At 40.8% G+C, this 21042-nt stretch overlaps 1 protein-coding gene across 1 annotated transcript in view; it reads right to left on the bottom strand.

Annotated features, from left to right (window-relative positions):
- The window catches only part of LOC117529995 (formin-binding protein 1-like), a 161800-nt gene extending 141324 nt beyond the window's left edge, over positions 1-20476 (bottom strand). Inside the window, exons 1-2 of the mRNA XM_034192918.1 lie at positions 20164-20476; positions 12277-12392 (exon numbers count right to left, since the gene is read on the bottom strand). Coding sequence (XP_034048809.1) covers positions 12277-12392; positions 20164-20247 — 200 coding nt within the window. The 5' untranslated portion in view covers positions 20248-20476. The remainder of the gene's footprint in view (positions 1-12276; positions 12393-20163) is intronic.
- Between the last annotated feature and the right edge of the window lie 566 nt (positions 20477-21042).

Genomic DNA, 21042 nt, shown 5'->3' with positions numbered 1-21042 from the left:
CAAGGCTCCGGGACTGCTACAGCCGCTGCCCGTGCCTCATCGCCCCTGGTCCCACATCGGCCTGAATTTTGTCATGGGCCTCCCGCCGTCCCAGGGAAACACCGTCATCCTCACGATAGTGGACCGATTCTCCAAGGCGACCCACTTCGTGGCCCTCCCGAAGCTCCCAACGGCCCAGGAGACAGCGGACCTCCTGGTCCACCACGTCGTCCGCCTGCATGGAATACCATCAGACATCGTCTCCGATCGCGGTCCCCAGTTCTCCTCGCATGTCTGGAGGAGCTTTTGCCGGGAACTGGGGGCCACGGTCAGTCTCTCATCCGGGTATCACCTCCAGACCAACGGGCAAGCAGAGCGGGCCAATCAAGAAATGGAGCAAACGCTACGTTGTGTGACAGCCGCGCACCCGGCGGCCTGGAGTACTCATCTGGCCTGGATCGAGTACGCCCACAACAGTCAAGTGTCATCAGCCACCGGCCTCTCCCCCTTTGAGGTGTGTTTGGGGTATCAGCCCCCATTATTCCCGGTGGTTGAGGGAGAGGTCGGTGTGCCCTCGGTCCAGGCCCACCTGCGGAAGTGCCGTCGGGTGTGGCGTGCCGCCCGTTCTGCTTTGTTGAGGGCCCGGATGAGGGCGAAGACCCATGCAGACCGGCGGCGGACCCCGGCCCCTACGTATCGCCCCGGGCAGGAAGTGTGGTTGTCCACCAAGGACATTCCACTGCAAGTGGCCTCCCCAAAACTGCAAGACAGGTACATAGGTCCGTTTAAGATTCTCAAGGTCATCAATCCCGCCGCAGTGAGGCTTCGGCTTCCAGCCTCACTGCGGATCCATCCAGTATTCCATGTGTCAAAAATCAAGCCCCATCACACCTCGCCCCTCTGTATACCCAGTCCGGCGCCACCTCCTGCCCGGATCATCGATGGCGAGCCGGCTTGGACAGTGCGCCGGCTGTTGGACGTCCGACGGATGGGTCGGGGCTTTCAATATCTGGTGGACTGGGAGGGGTACGGCCCTGAAGAACGCTCCTGGGTGAAGAGGAGCTTCATCCTGGACCCGGCCCTCCTGGCCGACTTCTACCGTCGCCACCCGGACAAGCCCGGTCGGGCTCCAGGAGACAGTACTGAGGTAAAAATGTGCAGGTTGACCTCTCTGGGGATCCTCTCCATGCTACCAGACACGACTAATAACATTTTCGCCTGTTCAGTGATGACAAAAAGCGGGATACGAGGAGTGTTTTCAGCTTGCTCCATGCCATCACACGTATGTTATATAGCCAGTTAGCCTGTGACGGTGTTTGTGGTTGTATTCTAAACCAATAATGTGCCTAATTAAATTCATTTTGGTTCTGAGTGAAAAGATGAACCCCACAAATTCTAAAAACAGAAGCTAGGTTAAAGCTAACTCTGTGCAAGAGTCAATTTTGTCTTATTCTTGGTACATAAAACAAACAAAAAACTGTTTTCAAAAAGTCAAAGTCATCATCTCCATCAGAAAATACAAACATTTTTAATTTTTTATACACTAAGCATTTTATGGACAGCAGATTAGAGGATTATGCTGCATGGGTGTGATGAAAGGTTTCTATGGAAGCTATGATTCTTCTATCTTCCATTATCCTGTATGGTCTAAGCCAGCAACCACATGGGTGTTTGTCACTGTGCAGCACTCAGGTGTATGTGGACACAGACAAGAACAATTCCTCCAGGCAGAAAATTTAGGCCACATGGGTTTGTATTCAGATTATTCATGTTCCTCAAAGAAATCTTTCAGTCTGAATGCAGTTAGTTTTATTTTTTCCCATGGACAGTCCTGCTGAAAATTACTGCTATGCCCCACCCATCCCCACCAAAAATAGAAGTAAATTATTTTTAATACGTTCAGAAAAATATGAAATTAACTTATTCGGTACATTCAGAATATTCAGGGGTTGAATTAGTACGTGCATGTGCTAGTTTGTGCATGTATTATTCAAGCGGTGCAGATAATTTTATACTGCACTAGCACTGGTGCAAGTAACTATCCAAGTTTTATCAACTATAAGCACCAGAAGAATGAACTAATAAAGGAATAAATAAGGAAAAAAACAATTTCCAGTGTGTTGTCTTCGTCTTCCCTGCGTTTTATGACTCAAACACACGGAGCGAGTTGCTATGCTCTATCTGTTGTGGAAAGCTGACAAACGTCGCCGCTGCGGTTTCTCGCTCTCTGTCCCCTCAAACTCTGTCATCATTGTGTTATAAACCAGTCACCATTTGTTTTATTATACATCAGTGTAGTTAATAAAATTATCTTCACGGACAATTATTTGCGCACGCATGTGAAAAAAAACTGTCTGCTGCCGCTGCTCTCCCCTCAAACTCTCCCCAGAGAGGAAGAGTCTGACACATCAGAGGAAGAGTTTTAAGGTTGATATAAGACTGACTTTTGGTTGTGCAAGTAACTTTTTTTTGGTGCCAGTAATTTTTTTGTATATTTAGTCTGACAGACAGACAGACAGACAGACAGACAGACAGACAGACAGACAGACAGACAGACAGACAGACAGACAGACAGACAGACAGACAGACAGATAGATAGATAGATAGATAGATAGATAGATAGATAGATAGATAGATAGATAGATAGATAGATAGATAGATAGATAGATAGATAGATAGATAGATAGATAGATAGATAGATAGATAGATAGATAGATAGATAGATAGATAGATAGATAGATAGATAGATAGATAGATAGATAGATAGATAGATAGATACTTTTAATGTCCCCATGGGGAAATTTGTCTTGGACTTCTCAAAAATCATGACCCATACAAAGATACAGAACAAGACATAAACAGTTCATAATAAATAAAAATAAATAAGTAAATAAAGAATAAAAATAAATAAATAAAAAACATACAAATACTAAAACCTCCTAATGTGCCTGATTGTTAGTGGTGTTTATTATGATATTTGTTAAGGGCTATGATTGATATAGGAACAAAAGAGTTCCTATATCTATTCAGTCTGCAATAGGGGACTCTGAAACGCCGACCCGTATGGTAGCAACTCGTATTGCGTGTGCAGAACATGGGAGGGATCAGAAAGAATTCTGTCCGCTTGCTTCATCACGCACTGATCAAAAATTGACTGAGGATTGTTATACTGTTTCAGACCAATGATTTTCATTGCTGTAAGAACAAGATAGTTTAATTTTGATCTTAGGGACAAAGGAAGGTTCCCAAACCAAGTGGTCCAAGTGGTATCCAAAGTTAGGGCCCCTTCACACATAGTGCGAATATGTACAACTCAGGGCGACTTACAGCGGTAGAGCTCGTATGAGCGCACCACAAAACATCGCATGCACGAAGTCGGTGCGACGGTTCATGCACGTGGGACGGTGCGACGGTTCATGCACGCGGGAACACAGTGCCAGCAGCTGCGCATCGTGTCTGGAGTGGGCAGTCACTCAGTTTTTGAAAACTGCTTGTGAGGGAAGCCACCCATCACAACTCTGAAGGAGTTGTAGGCTTCTGTGCTGGGCTGTGATTGGAGAAACTGGACAATGTGCAATATTTGTCAGTTTATATAGTTTTGTGATAGAATGGAGTAGAAACAATTTTTTTGAAGATGATGTGAAATTTCAGGTAGTTTTCCATCAGGCACATGGGAGACTTAAGCCTAGATTTCATAATTTTTCTTGTTAAAATCCTTCTCTATGAAACAGTATAAATGGTGATGAAACAAATAAAAGTTACACAACGCCCAGGTTTTCCAGTCATATCCACATGAGCCTATAACACCTTCAGAGTAGTCAACATTGTCTTGGTGACTTCCCTCACTCGTCATCTATCTCTATGGTCTCTTAGTTTTTGAGAACTGCCTACAGACAGATTTACCATACAGCACTGTACTGTTTGTATGTCTTAATGATTCAGATAAATAAACTAACTCGCAGACATACTCAGCGACTTGGAAATCCATCCATGATGAGCAAAAGGTGCATTCAATCTGAAACATGAATGAACTTCCCTTCTTTTGCCTTGTGTCTGCAATCGGACAGCATTTTGTTGTTGTTGCTCAATAACTGTGGACATTTTATTACTTCCGCCAACAAAGGTAATAAATTGTCCCTGTTTCTTTGTTTGTCTGTTTCTGAACAGCCTGGAGCCCACAATTTTTCATATATTGTTATGAAAATTTTACTGCAGATTCATATCCAGATAGGCAAGATGTGATTCAATTTCAAGGTCAAAGGGTAACGTCAGGAAAAATCTTGGAAAATTGGAAAAATCCCTATCTTTAATATTGAATGAATTTTTCAAATTTCATAACTCTGTCAAAAAAGATCACATTTCTTTCATATTTGACAGTGTTATGTAGGATGGTATCCTTTATAGCCTGACAGAGTTTGATTCGGATCTGATCCAGATTACAGATTTTGTGGCCATTTAAATTTAACATTGAAACCCGACTTTAATGTATATTTTACATTATATCTTAACCAAACATGACTCAATCACTCTCATATTTGAAAGTGAGATGCAGACTGGCACTCACTATCGCCTGACCACGTCTGATCCAGATCTGATCCGGATTGTGGATTTTGTGGGCATTTGAATTTAATTTTGAAAAGCCTATTTGATGTATATTTTGCATTGTATCTCAATTCAAAGTGCCTCAGTTACTCTCACTTGTGACAATGAGGTGCAAACTGGCACACTCTCGATGAATCAGACTAAGTTTGATGTGCATCTGATCCATATTACAGATATTTGATTCTTTTTAACATGGAAAAGCCCTTTTGATCTATATTTTTTGTATTATATTTTATCTTATGAAAAGCCACTTCTAACAGGACTTTGACCTTGAAAATCTTTTCCAAGGTAAAAATGTGTGGAATTGGAAACTAGTGTTGGCAGAGGTTTGCACAGTACTGTAGTTGAATATTATGATTACACAACATTGGTTCATTTGTATTTGTTTATGGACATAGCTGAAAATCTGCATTTATCATTCAGGGGTGCCAATAACACTGGAACAGGACTGTCTGCAAGTATAAATCTATAAACGTCTTTACAGACTGTCAAAAATTTCTAAGATAGTACAAATCCAATCAGAATGCAATGAAACATGCAGAGTGAGCAATAATCACTTATTTCAAGTTGTTTTGCTGCTTATTAGCAACACACTGCATCAAATTTGGGGCAAAACATGTGTCCTTGTAAAAACATCCTACTCTATGAACTGGAAATTAAAGCGCTAACAGGTCGTAAATGTGCACACTTGATTCCTTTTAAAATCAATAGTGCATGTGTTCGCACACAGACACACGTGTCTGCAGTGCATTCAGCTCACTCCCCCTCCCCCTCCCTAGAGGTGTTTGCATTGTTGCTAGGCAGATTTGTGTGTCTATTGCTCCCTCTGTCCCTTTTCTGCCTCGTCCTTCTCACCCCATTTCTAATTATAGTCCTAGTTTCCACTCATTCATTCACTCACAGCCAGATGTCACATGTCAGACTGCGTTTGCCAGCTCACCTCACTATCATTCTGAACTGTGTCAAAATTAGGGTAGCAGATAGAATTGATGTGGGGTGATTCAATGCTACCAGGTGCATGTGTTTGTGTCTGCATGAATTACAATACCACATGGGTTTCTGTCTGCAGACATATAGTATAGAACGTACAGAATGATGAGGTTACACGACATGTACATAAAGGATGGTTTTATTCCACCTTCTCTATCAGTCTCTTGCTAACAAAACTGTAGTCATAATGTACAATGGATTAACATACTGGAGTTTGGGGGAGGAGGACGCGTTATTTTGCAATGCAGTGCACTGGACAGGACTGAGGTACTATGCGTGTTTGCACAGACAGCGTGCAAGAGGATTACTCTTGGATTAGTGGTTAGCATGCATGACAGTAAAGGCTCATCATTAAAAAATAAGTGTGATTGTAAGAATATAAAGAAAACTTTTGGGACTCCAGATGAAACATTTTTTTTTGTTTGTTTTTTTTTGGTGAAGACTCCCAACATATCATTATCATCTGTATTATCAATATCTCACGTCTCCCTAAGCTGTGATTAATCACAACATCGCTTAATCAGCCATATTGTTATTGCGGGTTCCAGAACTTTTGGCTGGACGCAATCAGTGGTTCCACAGCTGCAGAGAAAGAACGTTCATCGTCCACGCTAAGAGCAAAATTATTATCAGTCTTGAACATTCGTGGTTTTGATTTCGTGAACAAAACGTAGGAATGTGGACTCATCAAATCATTAATACGGTGGCCGAAAGAGGCCGCAACACTTCTGTATGAAAACGACACAAGCAAATGTAGAAAGCACAAGCACTTGCATCAATTTAACACCATATATTTGCACTAAAAAAGCATCTTGCTAATTTTTTTTTAAAAAAGAAGCTTGCAAAACTTAAGCAGTTTTAGTGACGGATCGTGCAACGCACCACGGTGCTCCACTCTTTATTGCTACCTGGTCTGCATGGGGGATTAAGATTACTTTACTCTTAAGTTGGCTATATATTCATATTTTATTATTAAATTCACAAGGCATTGAGGAGTTGAAGTCAGCAAAAGTCTTCCAGGCAGAAACCACGTATTGCTTTGTTAGTATTCCATTGTGTGTGTGTGTGTGTGTGTGTGGTGCAGGTGTTTGTTTGTTATTGTTATTGTTTTTTGGGGAGAGGGTGTGTTTGTGTTTTCTGCATTTGCAAGTGTTATTGTAATTTGGAAGTGTTGTGACCTCTCTTGGCCACCGTACATTACGCTGCAGAACACTGAGTAATCCATTGGCTGGCTGAACTTTCCATGTACGAGGTCTATTAGATAATAAACCGACCCTTTTATTTTTTTTTTTTAACTATATGGATTTGAATGATGTGCGATTACACCAATCATGCTTGAACCCTCGTGCGCATGCGTGAGTTTTTTCACGCGTGTCGGTGACGTCATTTCCCTGTGGGCAGGCCTTGAGTGAGATGTGGTCCCGCCCTCTCGGCTGAATTCCTTTGTTTCACACGCTGCTCGAGACGGCGCGCGTTGCTTTATCAACATTTTTTCTGGACCTGTGAGGAATATCCGAGTGGACACTATTCGAGAAATTAAGCTGGTTTTCGGTGAAAAGTTTAACGGCTGATGAGAGATTATGGGGTGTTTCTGTCGGTGTAAGGACTTCCCACGGAGCAGGACGTCGTGCAGCGCTTCCAGGCATCGTCGTCGGCCTGTTTCGACCTGAAAACATCCTAATTTAAGGCTTAATTCACCCAGGACGTCGTGAGAGAACAGAGAAGATTCAGAAGAGGCCGGCATGAGGACTTTATGCGGACATTCCACTGTTTAAGGACATTTTTTAATGAAAGACGTGCGCACAAATTCGCTGAGTCGTTTCCGTGACGACTCGGCAAATCTGTGTGCGCCGCGACAGAAAGAACACCTCCGTGTTGAAAACCATTTGTAAAATTCAGGCGGCTTTTGATGGCTTTCAACAAGTAACTGAGAAATTGTTTAACAGCTTGGGCATGTTCCAACTTGCCCGTTAAGGTTTCCAACGGAGGTGTTTTTCCTGTCGCGACCCCCCGCGGTCGGATCCGCCTGACATGCGACTCTGCCCGCACGTTCTTTCATTACAAAATGTCCGTTAACAATGGAATGTCCGAATAAAGTCCTCATGCCGACTTCTTCTGAAAGTTCTCTGTTCTCTGACGACTTACTGGATCAACAGAGCCTGAAATGTGGAAGTTTTCAACTTGAAACAGCCAGACGCTGCCGCCTCGAAGCACAGATCGCCGTCAGGCGCCGTGGGCCATCCTTACGGCGACACTACCAGACCAAAATCTCTCATCAGCCGTTAAAATTTTTACCGAAAACCAGCTGAATTTATCGAATGGTGTCCAATCAGTTGTGCCTTACAGTTTTGAAAAAATTTTGATCAAACAAAGCAGCAGTCTCTGAGCCATTCCTAAACAATGAAAAAATCGACGAGAGGGTGGGCCACTCCTCACTCAAAGACTGCCCACAGGTGAATGACGTAACCGACAGGCGTGAAAAAACACTTGCATGCCCACGAGGGTTCAAGCATGTCTGATGTAATCACACGTGATTCAAATCCATATGGTTTTTGAAAAAAATAATAAGGTCGGATACTTTTCTAATAGACCTCATATATGAGACGTACTACCATGTCTTTACCCTCAAGCATAAACTAAGTACAGTTAACCCAAAGCAAGATAATATAGGATATTGTTATAATCCGCTACAATTTGTTGTTATACCTTAAATTGCTGCATTTTCTGTTTAGAATTATGCACAGCAACAAAACATTATCACACTGATGCAGGTTTTCTTTCTGAGTCACACAAGCCATTAGTGACTTTATAGGTATATTTTTACATGTTAAATAAAGCACACAAATGTATGTGGTAAACCTCAGATACTGATCTGGTGTTGAATGTAGCGATGTGGTTTTAGCTTTGCACTTTTTCACACTAACTGATGTGACATGTCTGAAACTAAGTATTTATAGTTTTAACATTGATACTCAGCTGCCCTTCAAGTGGATAGTGCGCTTGATTCCAGTGCAGAAGGTTCCTAGTTAAAAGCCACCCTTGCCCGTGCTCCATGTGATGTGGAGTTGTGTCAGGAAGGGAATCCGGTGTAAAACGTGTGCCAAATCAACCTGCAGATCCGTCTTGGATTTGCTGTGGCGACCCGAGCTTTGATAATCCAAAATATTCGGCTAAACATGGTAGGCTGAAGTCCCCAGGAAAAAAAAAACATAAGAAGCGCACAGTGTCAGGGATTTGGCAGGGTCAGGGCGCTGAGCCCTTGTTTCTGGTCTGCTTCGGCTTTGATTTATTAATATCTGTTTTCTTTGGGATTTATTTAGTTATGTTTTTCTTGTTACTTTGTTTCTTGTTATTCTGTTGCCATTATCCAGTTCCGTTCTAGTTTTGTTCTGTCAGGTTATGTTTGCATTATTGATCATTAGTTTATCATCCATGTATTTTCTCATTGTGTTATCTATTATGCTTATACTGGGGTTTTGCTTTCTGTTTTTCTTGTAGTTTGTTTTCTTCTTATAGTTCATTCATCACCTTGTTTTCCTAGTCTAGTTCTGCTCTTGTATTTGTTTCCGATCAGTTCTCATGTCTAGTCTGCTTACAGCCATGGTATGTTCTGTTCATAGTTCCCTGGTTCTCCTCATGCCCCTCTGCGTTCTGTTTCACTCCACACCCTGCACCTGCCTTCATGTCTTCATCCCTCACTTACATCTGATTATGTTCTCTCTGCACCTGTCATGTGTCCCTGTCTCTCACTTTAATTCTGTCTGCTTTGTATTTCCCTTCTCTCACGCTCTGTGCACCTGTTCACATATCTTTGACTTTTCTCCACTCCACTTTGTACTCTCTTCCCTCACTGTCTTGCACACATAGTATCTTTGTTCATTAGCCACGCCCCCTTTCTGGATCCTTCCTCTCACGTGCATCTTGTTAACGCCACCTGTTCCTAATTTGTCTACATGCTTTGTTGTTCTCTGTCCTGATTAGTCTTGCCGTGTACCAGTTCCTTGCTCTGTGTTTTTTTGACGGCCTTTTTGCCTCAGCCTATATGCCAGTGTTTGCCCGTGCCTCAGACCCCTGCCTGGAGATGAGTGCGTTTTTGCCTCACCCTGCTTGTGCCTCTGCTCCGTTTTCTGACAACCTGTGCACCGAACCTCTGCCCGAAATAAACATGACGACTTGTACCTCAACCCTGGTTTGGGAGTTTGTATTGTGGGTCCACCCGCTCCTGGGGTCGGGCAGCCGCCCGCCATGACACTCAGGACTGTTTAACGTGGGAATAAAGTCATAAAACGTCCCTGCAGTCACCCCTGGCTCCATGTAGTTGTAGTGTTTCTGATGCTCGGAGTCACTTGGAAAATACAAGTCGATGCTATTGTGCAACCTCTGCTGGCACTGAATCTGCAAGACTATCATGTGCGTTCACCTCCCAGTTCTGGTGGCTCTTTGTCTTACTGTAAGTCTCCTAAAGTATGCTGGTGGATTAAAGGACTAAGCAGTAAATAGTGAGTCAAAGACAACAATCATTTATAAAGGATTCCTTATAAAGGAAGGTTCTTGAGTGTTGGATGTTTTCATCAAATATTAAAATCTTCTTGTGTTGAATGTGTTGAAAACACACACACACACACACACACACACACACACACACACACACACACACACACACACACACACACACACATCTTCAACCGCTTATCCAAGATCGGGTTGCGGAGGCTGGAGCGTATCCCAGCAGTCACAGGGCATGAGGCAGGGTACCACAATTTGGCCCCTTCATAAATCGTTTAATTTCCTCACTAACAACATTCTGACGGCATAAAAAATCCAGTTTGTTGACGGCAAAGTGACATCCACACCATCTGGGATGCTTTGATTCAATAGTTGAGAACCTACCATGGCGAGATGAGTCTATTCCTTAATCAAACATAGTGTAGACAGATCCTGAGTAGTAAAGAAAAATAAATATTGTTGTGGTGTAACTGAACAGGACGATCAGATCTAAGTTGGGCACTGTAATCAGTGGTTTTGAATTGGCACCGGAGAAACTCATGATGGACTCGTGTATGACCTGTCCATCGAGAGTGTACACTAGAACTTTTGAACTCATGGCTTCACACTGCTAGATGATGAGGCATCTTCGTGAAACATTGGTGTTATATCTGGGATGGGGTGAGCTATGGGAAATCTCATGCCTCAATTTTTTTTATTGATGCCATATCAGTCAATGAGTTGTTCACAATCAGCTTCAATTGGATGCCAATCTATACCTCACTGCTGTGTTTTCAACTACAGTGTAACCTTTATTGAAGACAGTGAAGTATATATGTTTGTTTAAATGCAATACTTCCATCACTGCATGGCCATATGACTGGCCATATGGTCACCCCACTGAGTCTGATCTGCCTGAGATTTCTTCATATGTGTGCTTGTTACCTGGGTGGGTAAGGTCTAGACCAGAGGTGGGCATGTAGAGTTTCCTTGACACAAGTCACCTCAGTAGGTGATTTAAAAGATGTTGCTCACCCCAGGTCTGGACCTAATTCATATGCAGTGGCGCCCTCCAGGCCACAATTTTATGATTTGGCACTATTTTAACAAACTGAATTGAACTGAATCCATTTTCATTCTGTTTGATACTGTTGTTATTGCAGAGCAGGTAGCTCAGTGGGATAGGAGTTGTGCTACCAATATGCAGACCTAGATTCCATTCTCTGTCTACTGCCTGTTTATGCCCTTGGACAGGAGACTTCATTAGCAATGCCCCAGTCCACCCAAGCTGTACATGGATACTAGCCTTGACTAGGGAAGTAACCTGTGATGGACTGGTGTCCCATTCAGGAGACGTCACAGACTCTCACCCACATCATGCTACAGGATCTGGGGATAAACATCGGCACCAATGGGCTACTTGGCCTATACAGGACTTGAATGTAAGGATGTGGATAGTAGATGTGTGCAAATAAAGCAACAAAAAAACACAGACATCTTGTGCTATTATCTCAAAACTAAAGCTGATTTCCCTCTAAAGAAAAGCGGTTTAATCTGCAGCTGATCTGTCAGGTTGCTATGTGAATACTGGAATGGTATTGGTTCAAAACCATGACACTGGGGGGCTGGGGTTGATAATTAGTGTATTAGCCATCTTGCACCCCCCCAAAGATGGGGATTGTGGATTTGGTTAGAATCCCCAACTGTGTTGCCATCCACTTTAGAAGACATTAGAAGATGGATCAGCAAACCGCTCAGCTGCACATGCTACTACCGTCTCTGACTTTGAAAAGCACAGACTGCACCATAACAGCATATGCAGAGAACTGAAGGAGGCAGGGCAGACACATGGCTGGTGGAAAATTAAGAAGAGAAAAAAAAAATCTGGGTCAGACCTGGGGTTGATAATGCTGTTACATGGTCTCTATGGAAAAGCAGGCTCCACCTCAACCCCCACGAACTGACTTCCTGCTGCCTGAAGCACAAGCTAACAACAAAAACAGTTTTTCGGGTCAACAACGACTGATGGTTTAATCTACTGCTATATCCACAGGAAGCATCTTTTCAGTTCCTGCCTCTACTAGAGGAAGGTCGGAGGTCAGATTTGCCATGGGCCTTCTGAGTCAAGGACACCTGTCAGTGATGATGACATCTAATCACCTATTTACAGCTCGTGGCGTGGTGCAAAAACATGATTTAAACGTCATCTTGTGCACTCACCTAATTTGTTTTGCATAGTTGATTTCGATTTCTGATCGCTCTTTCACAAATTTGGTGTACCTCTCCACAAATTCAATCCCCCACTGTGTGTGCTTCTCCAAGTTGTCAAACTGATCCTGCAAAAGAGAAACAAGTCATAATGAGTGAGGAATTTAAGGTGAGCACAGTGAAAAACAAAATCAAATTGAAGACACTGCATACTGTAGAGTAAAAACTGTCAATAATCCGGGTCCGAGACAAGGTGACAGCAGAGTAAGCAGCTCAACCCACACTTCCCTATCCTCAGCCAATTCCTGAAGCTCTTCCCAAGGGAACCCATGGCATTCCCAAGTCAGCTGGGAAATATAATCTCTCCAGCATGTCCTGGGTCTTCCCCGGGGCCTCCTCATGGTTGGATGTGCCTGAAAGACCTCCCTAAGGAGACGACCAGAGAGCATCCTCACCAGGTGCCCAAACCACCCCAACTGGCTCCTTTCGATGTGAAGAAGCAGTGGATCTACTCTGAGTCTCTCACAGATAGTCAAGCTGCTCACTCTGTTCAGGAGTGTAAACCCAGATACCCGATAAAAGAATCTCATTTCTGTTGTTTGTATCCACGATCTTATTCCTTCAGTCATTACACAAAGCTCATTACCAGAGGTGAGGTGAGGAGTGTAAATCAACTGGTACATTAAGAGCCTCAGCTTCTGGCTCAGCTCCTTCTTCATCATGATGGCATTATTGACAAAAAAAGCTGTCAATAATGCAATGATTACAAAATAAATGATGACTGAAAACAGTCTAAAAAGGAAAGAAAAATTCACACACACTCAGATTGTGTTTACACCCGGTAAAGATAAATTCCAAAATATCAAACACCATTATCCTTGTTGCTGCAAAAAGGCTGAAAAGTGGAAAAGTCAAGTTTTCTTTGTACAAATATTTTCAATCAAGCTCTGTTCATCTAAGCTGTTCATTTCAATAACTCATGTATTATTCAGTGGCGGCTCCAAAGATTTCCATTTTACCTTGGTGGGGGAATGATCATTCAGTCAGAGCTGATAGACTTTGCAGTGAATATGCACATATATCGGGTGTCCCAAAAAAATATGCAACATTTTATCAGCAAAGAAAATGGTCAAAGCATATGTCTAGGAAATAAATTTATGGCTGGATAGAAAGCTGAAAGGTTGACGTTTTTCATACCAATGTCAATATTGGCCCTGCATTTTGTCAGTCTCTTAGACAACATGTTCAATGTAGGCCCCGCGTTGGCCAATTACGGCCTGCAAACGCTTTGGAGAAAGTCTCCTGAGGAATGTTTTGGATTTCTCGGCAGATGTTTTCCTTCAATGCATCGATGCTTGGCATCAACATAAACTTCAGGGTCTCTGCAAGTAAAAAAGAAACATAAGTGATTAAGTTTGTAGCATTTAAGGGTCAAACCGAGTGTTTTAAATGTATATTTTTTGGGGGACACCCTATAGATGTGTGTTAAAGTAAATTTTATGTGCCTACTACATACATGTTATTAATTTAGACATTTTAACCAAATTTGGGAACTTTGGGCGGGGGGGTGTTAGAGCCAGTAAAATTGAAAAACTTTACAACTTGCAAGGGGGGGGTCTCATTTAGATGGGGTGATTTGCTGTCACAGTTTGTGGACTGTCATCCTCTCTTTTCTCAGTTCTCTAGGTTCTTGCTGTATCGGTTCCAGTACAGTGTATAAATAAAATCACGTGGGTGTTATGGAAAAAAAGAAGCATGATCGAGAATTTGTACTGATGTCACAAGTCGATGGGCGTGGACTAACTTGTAGCATGATGGTGATGAAGCATTATGTGTGTAATTGTTCCCTCTCTGTGTTTAAATCACTCAAACCGAAATGATGTATCATTCCCAAGAAATTACAAAACAGTAAAAAAGTGGATTCCAGTCATGAAGAATGACAACACTCCCACGTGATCACTGTAGGATTTAGACTCAACACTAGTACTCCTGAACCAAACTGGGAGGTAAACGTATTATTGCTCATGCTAACAGTCATTTTTTTGTTGTTGTTATTAATAGTCCCAGCATTACTGCAGTACAGATAATCAGTGTACGTCCACACAAATTTACAGATGATTATTGAACATCACCAACAACCCATCTGTTATGGATCGACAATTAATACATTAATTGTCTCAACCTGAGTTCGGTCACTCAAATGTGTTGGTCTCAATCAGAGAATTTTGTGTTTATATTTGTAAATGTGACATCAGCAATGCTCTCTGCAAAAATGTAAAACTTTTTCATTATACCACATGATATAACAAATTTAAATGACATACTGTAGCTGACCTCAACAGAAATCAGGACTGCTGAGTTGTTTTTTTTCCAGCAGTTTTTGGTGCATAGAAACTGTGCATTTTAACATCTTGAGCTTACTTGAAAAAAATGGAAAAATTGTCCTCACCAAATAAATTTTGAAATTAAACCCACATTAACTGAAAATACGTGGATGAATCAATTTGTGCTTTATTTCTAAGTTTACCTGAGGAACTTGAGGCGGTTCCACAATTTTTCTGAAGTAAATTCAACATGTCAGAATTTACAGTGTAGAATAAGGTTCTGCCCCACGAGAGCATATTTGACCACAGCAAATCCAAACTTCATAATATTCATGATATATTTTGACATAGCTGACATTTTATATCATTCAGACAAAAAAGCAAAATTCTTCAAACTGTCGCATGACACTGAAATTCTGACTGTAACAATAAATGCTGTGAAGAAAAGTGAAAGAAAAACGCTGATGTTTTGTCACGTGAGAAACCTCTTGACTGAACTACTCAGAGAATGGTTTGGTTTTGAGAAGCTGTCGCCAAAAACAATGTTTCCAACTACAAATGCCAACTTTCTTGCAGAGTGAGGTTACTGAAATTCCTGGGGGAATAAAAAATAGCACTAAGAAAAAACAGGGCTTGACATAAACCAATTTGCCCCACTGGCCCACAGGGCCAGTAGAATTTAGAAGTTAGTGGCCCACAGTGTAGGAACACTGGCCCATGGTTTTGCGTGCAAGAGTTCATGATATTCCACCTTGAAATCCTGCAAATAAAACTGCCTATATAATATAAACCAATCCAGAAAAACATAAAATAGTCTATGGACCATGAAGTTAAAAAAAATAGAATTTATCAGAGGGCATTCTCAAGTGTAAAAAATAAAGTGACTCCCATAAATTTTAGAGGGCATTTTTAGCAACCCTCAGAGTTGGCAAACTCACAATCAGAAATGTAGAATACAGATGTAGGTCCAAATCAAAACTAAAAAGTATGCCTTGCCTGGATTGGAGTTATAGATCTAAAAATTGAAAAAACAAAAATGCTTGGCTCCTTTGCTAATGTTGTCACCGTGGGGTTTCCACAAAGTCAAAGCTGGTTCGACTTTTAAACTAGAGTCAAAACAGCCAGGGTCTCCCAGGACCAAGCATATACTTTACTTACTTGTCAGCATACGATGGATAGGCCCTGCAGATTTGGCAGAAAACCTCATTCTTCTCTTGGTCATGACCAAGCCATGGCCATTTCTGTGGCCAGTTCAGGACAAAACCTCTCTTCCTCTTGTTTCTTTCTTATAGCCTGTCTCTCTCCCTTAACTCATCATCACTAAGCTTCTTTTTCCCATTCCTTTAGCAAAACTCTTTCCTGGTTGTTGTCCGGGTTTGGGTGGATGTAGTTTAAACTAGAGCTGAAACAACTAATTGATTTAATCAATTAAAATAGATTATTAAAATAGTTGTCAACTAATTTAGTCATCGATTAGTTGCTAAATAACTTTGTTTTACCACAAATGTTTCGTTTCTTCCATATAATCAACCGAGCTTTGCTTTGAATTTTGAACCAATGAAGGCGTTCTTCGAGCTGCTGCTTCGTTGGTTTTGTTTTATTTCGCTTTATCTTAATGTTTCCCCACTAAAACCCTAAAGAGCATATGTCTGTAAGGAATATTTACCTTTTGATGTTAAACTGACCTGTTATGGTCTTCTGAAACAGTTGATAGATGTATTTTATGCTAACGCCAATGCTAACATGTTAGCATGTCTATGGCGTTTTCAATGTTAAAGTTAGCATTAAGCTGCTGGCATTTCAGCATGTTTGTGCATTTGTTTTCTGTATAATAATTAATGGCTCAGCGTTTGTTGTCGTAAAAGAGTCAAATGTATTACAAATTATATTTTTTAATTTATTTTTATTTATATATTAATAATAATAGCAACAATAATAATAGTAATAATAACTAATAATGCTACAATACAATTTTAGAGAAAGAGACATGAGTCACATGTGTCATTGTGAAATGACCACATAGTTTACAAGTTATACAGAGAATGTTGCACATATAATGAGTCAGGCTACAGTTTTTGATTTAGGTTTTATGGTTAACTGGTTATGCTAATTGCTCATTTGCAGCAACAAAAATACCTCTTTTTCACCATATATTTTATAACATTTATATGTTTCAATGTTGTTTTATGGCAACTCAGCACTTTGATAGAGCAATGTCATTTGAAATAATTATTTTTGTTCTTTATTATAAACTATTTTATTCTTTATTACTTTATATTTCAAACAGCCAAGGGACATTTGACTATTTGTTGATTTTCAAGTATTTTAAGTTTTCAGATAATGTTCTGTTGTTAAATAAAGTGATGGAAGGATAGAAAAATTGTTTCCCTGGCATATTTTTAAAAAATTACCCGCTAATCCAATTAATCGATTAATCGTGTCGAAACCCCATCAGATTCATCGATGATCCAAATAATCGTTTGTTGCAGCCCTAGTTTAAACATATTTCAATTCGAATTTCAAAGCGTTCTGTTAGATTTGAGTCTTGTTCGTCTTCATTTCCTGCAGCTTCCCACGCATTTAAAGATGCTGACAAACATTGCCGAAGATCGTTGACGGAAACGGCCAAACACACGCTCCACACATTGACAATATACGTTTCAATATGCGCGAGATCCTGCGGGAGCATGGAACGTGGTTAGGGATGGGTATTGATAAGATTTTATCGCTATCGATACCATTATCGATCCGATTCCTTATCAATTCCCTTATCAATACCGCTTGTGAATTTCTGTGTACTAAAAGTAGGATTTAAAGGTTTTCTATGTCAAGAACATTTTATTGAGTCTTAAAGTAAATAAATATGAAATTGGTCACTGCATCCTTAAACGATGAACCTAAATGGTGGCTCCTTGTTCTCTGAATATAAATAGAAATAAACAAAATCTGAAGTTTTTGTCAAAAGCATTTCCTTTCAGACATTATTGGCATGAATGTCTTTCCATACATCTGAGTTGAACTCTTGCAGCTAGTTGTGCTTCACATCAGCATCAGTTTAATTCATAAAGAATGCAGGACATCTCATTTTGAGAAGAAAAAAATGTTTTAGTCTATTGTAGTTTATTTTCTGCATTACAGTGTTTGGAAAGAGGTGTCATTTTATTTAAAGTGGCAATTCGTTTTGAAGGTATTAATTCCAACCGGACTCTGTCTTGACAGAGAGCCGCAGCGTTTGGAGATGTGCCAATGGAACAGCCGACGATTCTCGTTTCTTGACTGCCACAAGACAAGATCCCATTTAGCGACTTTAATCTGCACAAAAGTGACTCACAGCCAGGATTGACATATTTTAATGGCTTTGAGAGGAGTTAAGAAGCGGACTTGCCACTTCTGAAGAGTTATTATTACTATTATTGCTGTTGTTGTTGCTATTATTATTATTAATATATAAATTTAAAAAATATTGTAATTTTTAATACATTTGACTCTTTTATGACAACAAGCGCTGAGCCATTAATCATTATACAGAAAACAAATGCACACAAACGTGCTGAAATGCCAACAGCTAATGCTAATTTTAACAATGAAAATGCCATAGACATGCTAACGTGTAAAATACATCTATCAACTGTTTCAGAAGACCATAACAGGTCAGTTTAACATAAAAGGGTATATATTACTCACAGGCATATGCTCTTTAGGGTTTTAGTGGGGAAAAATTAAGATAAAGTCCAACGATCCAGCAGACCGAACCACTGCTTCATTGGTTCACGCTTCAAAGTGCAGTCGCTCTGCAGAAGCGGTTGATTACAGACCCACTGCAAGGTCTGCAATGAATGTAGAGAAATTATCACTTTCCCGACAAAGACCCTCAAAAACAATGGCTGCTCTGAAGGACCGATAAGGGACTCGTTAAGCAAAAAGACTATTGAAACATAAACATAAAAAATAACACACACACACACATGTAGTGCCTTTGGGCCCCTTCACACATAGTACAAATGTGATGGAATTGCGCATGAAGTGCGCATGAAGCAGGAATCGTATGTAATACGTGTAAAATCGTAGCTGCCTCCAACGCCTCGTACACCTGTTGCTACAACTATTTGCGCACACCAGCGGCTGATCCGCTAACTGATCTGATGGTGCATAGTGCAGCAGAGCCACTTTTCACTAAAACGCACAGGTAAGACCTAATATTTACACTGTGTGTGTGTGTGTGTGTGTGTGTGTGTGTGTGTGTGTGTGTGTGTGTGTGTGTGTGTGTGTGTGTGTGTGTGTGTGTGTGTGTGTGTGTGTGTGTGTGTGTGTGTGTGTGTGAATTCACACCACATGAGGAGCGCAGCTTTCAGGAAATCAATTGACATATTTGTTGTTTGAGAGCATTTTATTTAACTTATTACCAGGCCGCACTTTGCAATTATTTTATTTGCCTGTTTGTATAATGTTACAATAAATTGTTGGTTTAAACAACAAGAAAATTTAGGTTTTGCATTTTGTTCCCATACTGTACTGAAAATGAACTGAACCGTGACCTCAAAACCGAGGTACGTATCGAACCATGATTTTTGTGTATCGTTACACCCCTATCAGTTATTAAGACTGAGTTAAATTAACTCTTTGAAATTTGTACAAATGTGTATCATTACTCTTAGAAATGCAGACTATACAGTGACCATCTATTATATCACACAAACACTTTCATCAGAGATATCACAGAACACTTGTGTTTACTGTTGACTGCATTGCTACCGCAAAACATTTCCAAAACACAAATGTAGGTAAAATTTTAAAAATGACCTTGGTGGAGCTCCAACAGTCCCCCATCCTCTCCTCTACCATGTCTGGAGTCTCCTAGAATCAAATTAACATCTATTTTTTTTCCCTTTAAAAGCAGATGCACCGGCAGGATGAGATCGCCTTGATTCTCACAGGAAACGTGTATGACAAAACTTCTCTGCTCTCAATCATTTTCATATCAAAGGCACAGGAAGTGGTTGCAGCAATGAATAGTCTCTGAGTTATACCTTAGCCTGCACACTAATTGCTTTGAGGCAGTTGTTACTATGAGTAGTTCATCACACATATAGCAGTGTCATCTTGCATAAGATGTTTTATTTATTTCTCTCTTTTTTTTTTGGTTGACGTGTTCAAGGGAAAACAATACACTGGCATGAGTGGGTGGGACCTCCCAGTCTGCACTCTAAATCAGTTTCACTGAGCAATCACCCAACACAAATCCACTCAGGAAAACAACGACATCACGAAACGAAAACAACAACATCACGAAACTAGATAACTAAGCATCTAAATGAAATAAACAAGCAAAACTCATCCATTTTTTTGCTAATCCCTGTTGTGTGTACCTTTAGCTTTTACGTATTTTATCCTTGTTTGTAATCAAGGAGTTCCATTACCTTTACGACAAACGCGGTCAAACATTCCTGACTGAATTTCTAAGGGTTCTACACAGGGTCAATCAGTAGAGCAAAACAGACAACAATCAGCACACTACTGCAGCCAGTCATGCACGTAAATCCCCGTCTTTGTTACGCACACATACGAGGCAGATTACCTGTTTTTGCAGGGGCAACATTTTATCCTGTTGTCTCAGTGTGAAATCTGAAATATGTAATATCCAAATCCAGAAGCTGTCCATCCAACTGGTCTCTCCAGCTCAGCGATGGTTAGCATAAAGAAGATCTCCAGGAATTTCTTCTTATCCAAGTTGTAATCACCAAGACTGTCCCCAGGTTGGGAACCCCGTCTGACCGTTTCCCGTACAATAATGGAGACACTGATTATTATGAGTAATTCCTGATTATGTGGAAGAAGCGAGAATACCAGAGCGCAGGGAAGGAAGTGATGTCGCCCCAGTGCACGCACACAAAATCCAAGGCCACGACTGCCTACAGCTGTCAGGATGAATGCTCCATCAGGCGTAAGGTGGAATAAGTGGGATGTGAGTGGAGCAGCGTGAGAGAGTGGAAAAACAGAGGGAGGGAGGATGAAAGGAGCAGAAACGACAAAAAAGGCGGGATTACATGAGAGGGGATTAAATTTAGGGGGCACTCGTCAGTGCTGTTAAACATATAAACTCTGCTTTGAATGAAACCTACTTAATGTTGATAAAGAAAAAAGAACGAATAGCAAAGACGTTAAAGTGCATCATGACATGATGAGTCACTCTGAGATCATGGGTCTTTTGTTATTATCACATAGGGGAAAAAACCGGAGGCAACATTATTAAAATGGAAAATTCATCAACAAGAAATCCTGCTACAAGACAGAGTGAATTAATAAATTATGAATCATTCAGAGTGAAATGTAAAAAAAACAAAAATACATAATGTGTCTGTACAGTGCATCAGGAAAATATTCCACATTTTTTTCACTTTTTCTGGTGAACACATTAGAATTTTTGTTTGTAACCATTTGTAACCAATTTTTGTTT

Source organism: Thalassophryne amazonica, chromosome 17 (genome assembly GCF_902500255.1).
Source record: "Thalassophryne amazonica chromosome 17, fThaAma1.1, whole genome shotgun sequence".
Taxonomy (NCBI): Eukaryota; Metazoa; Chordata; class Actinopteri; order Batrachoidiformes; family Batrachoididae; genus Thalassophryne; species Thalassophryne amazonica.
The sequence above is the reverse complement of the archived record's forward strand: the minus strand, read 5'-3'. Positions and strand labels throughout refer to the sequence as shown.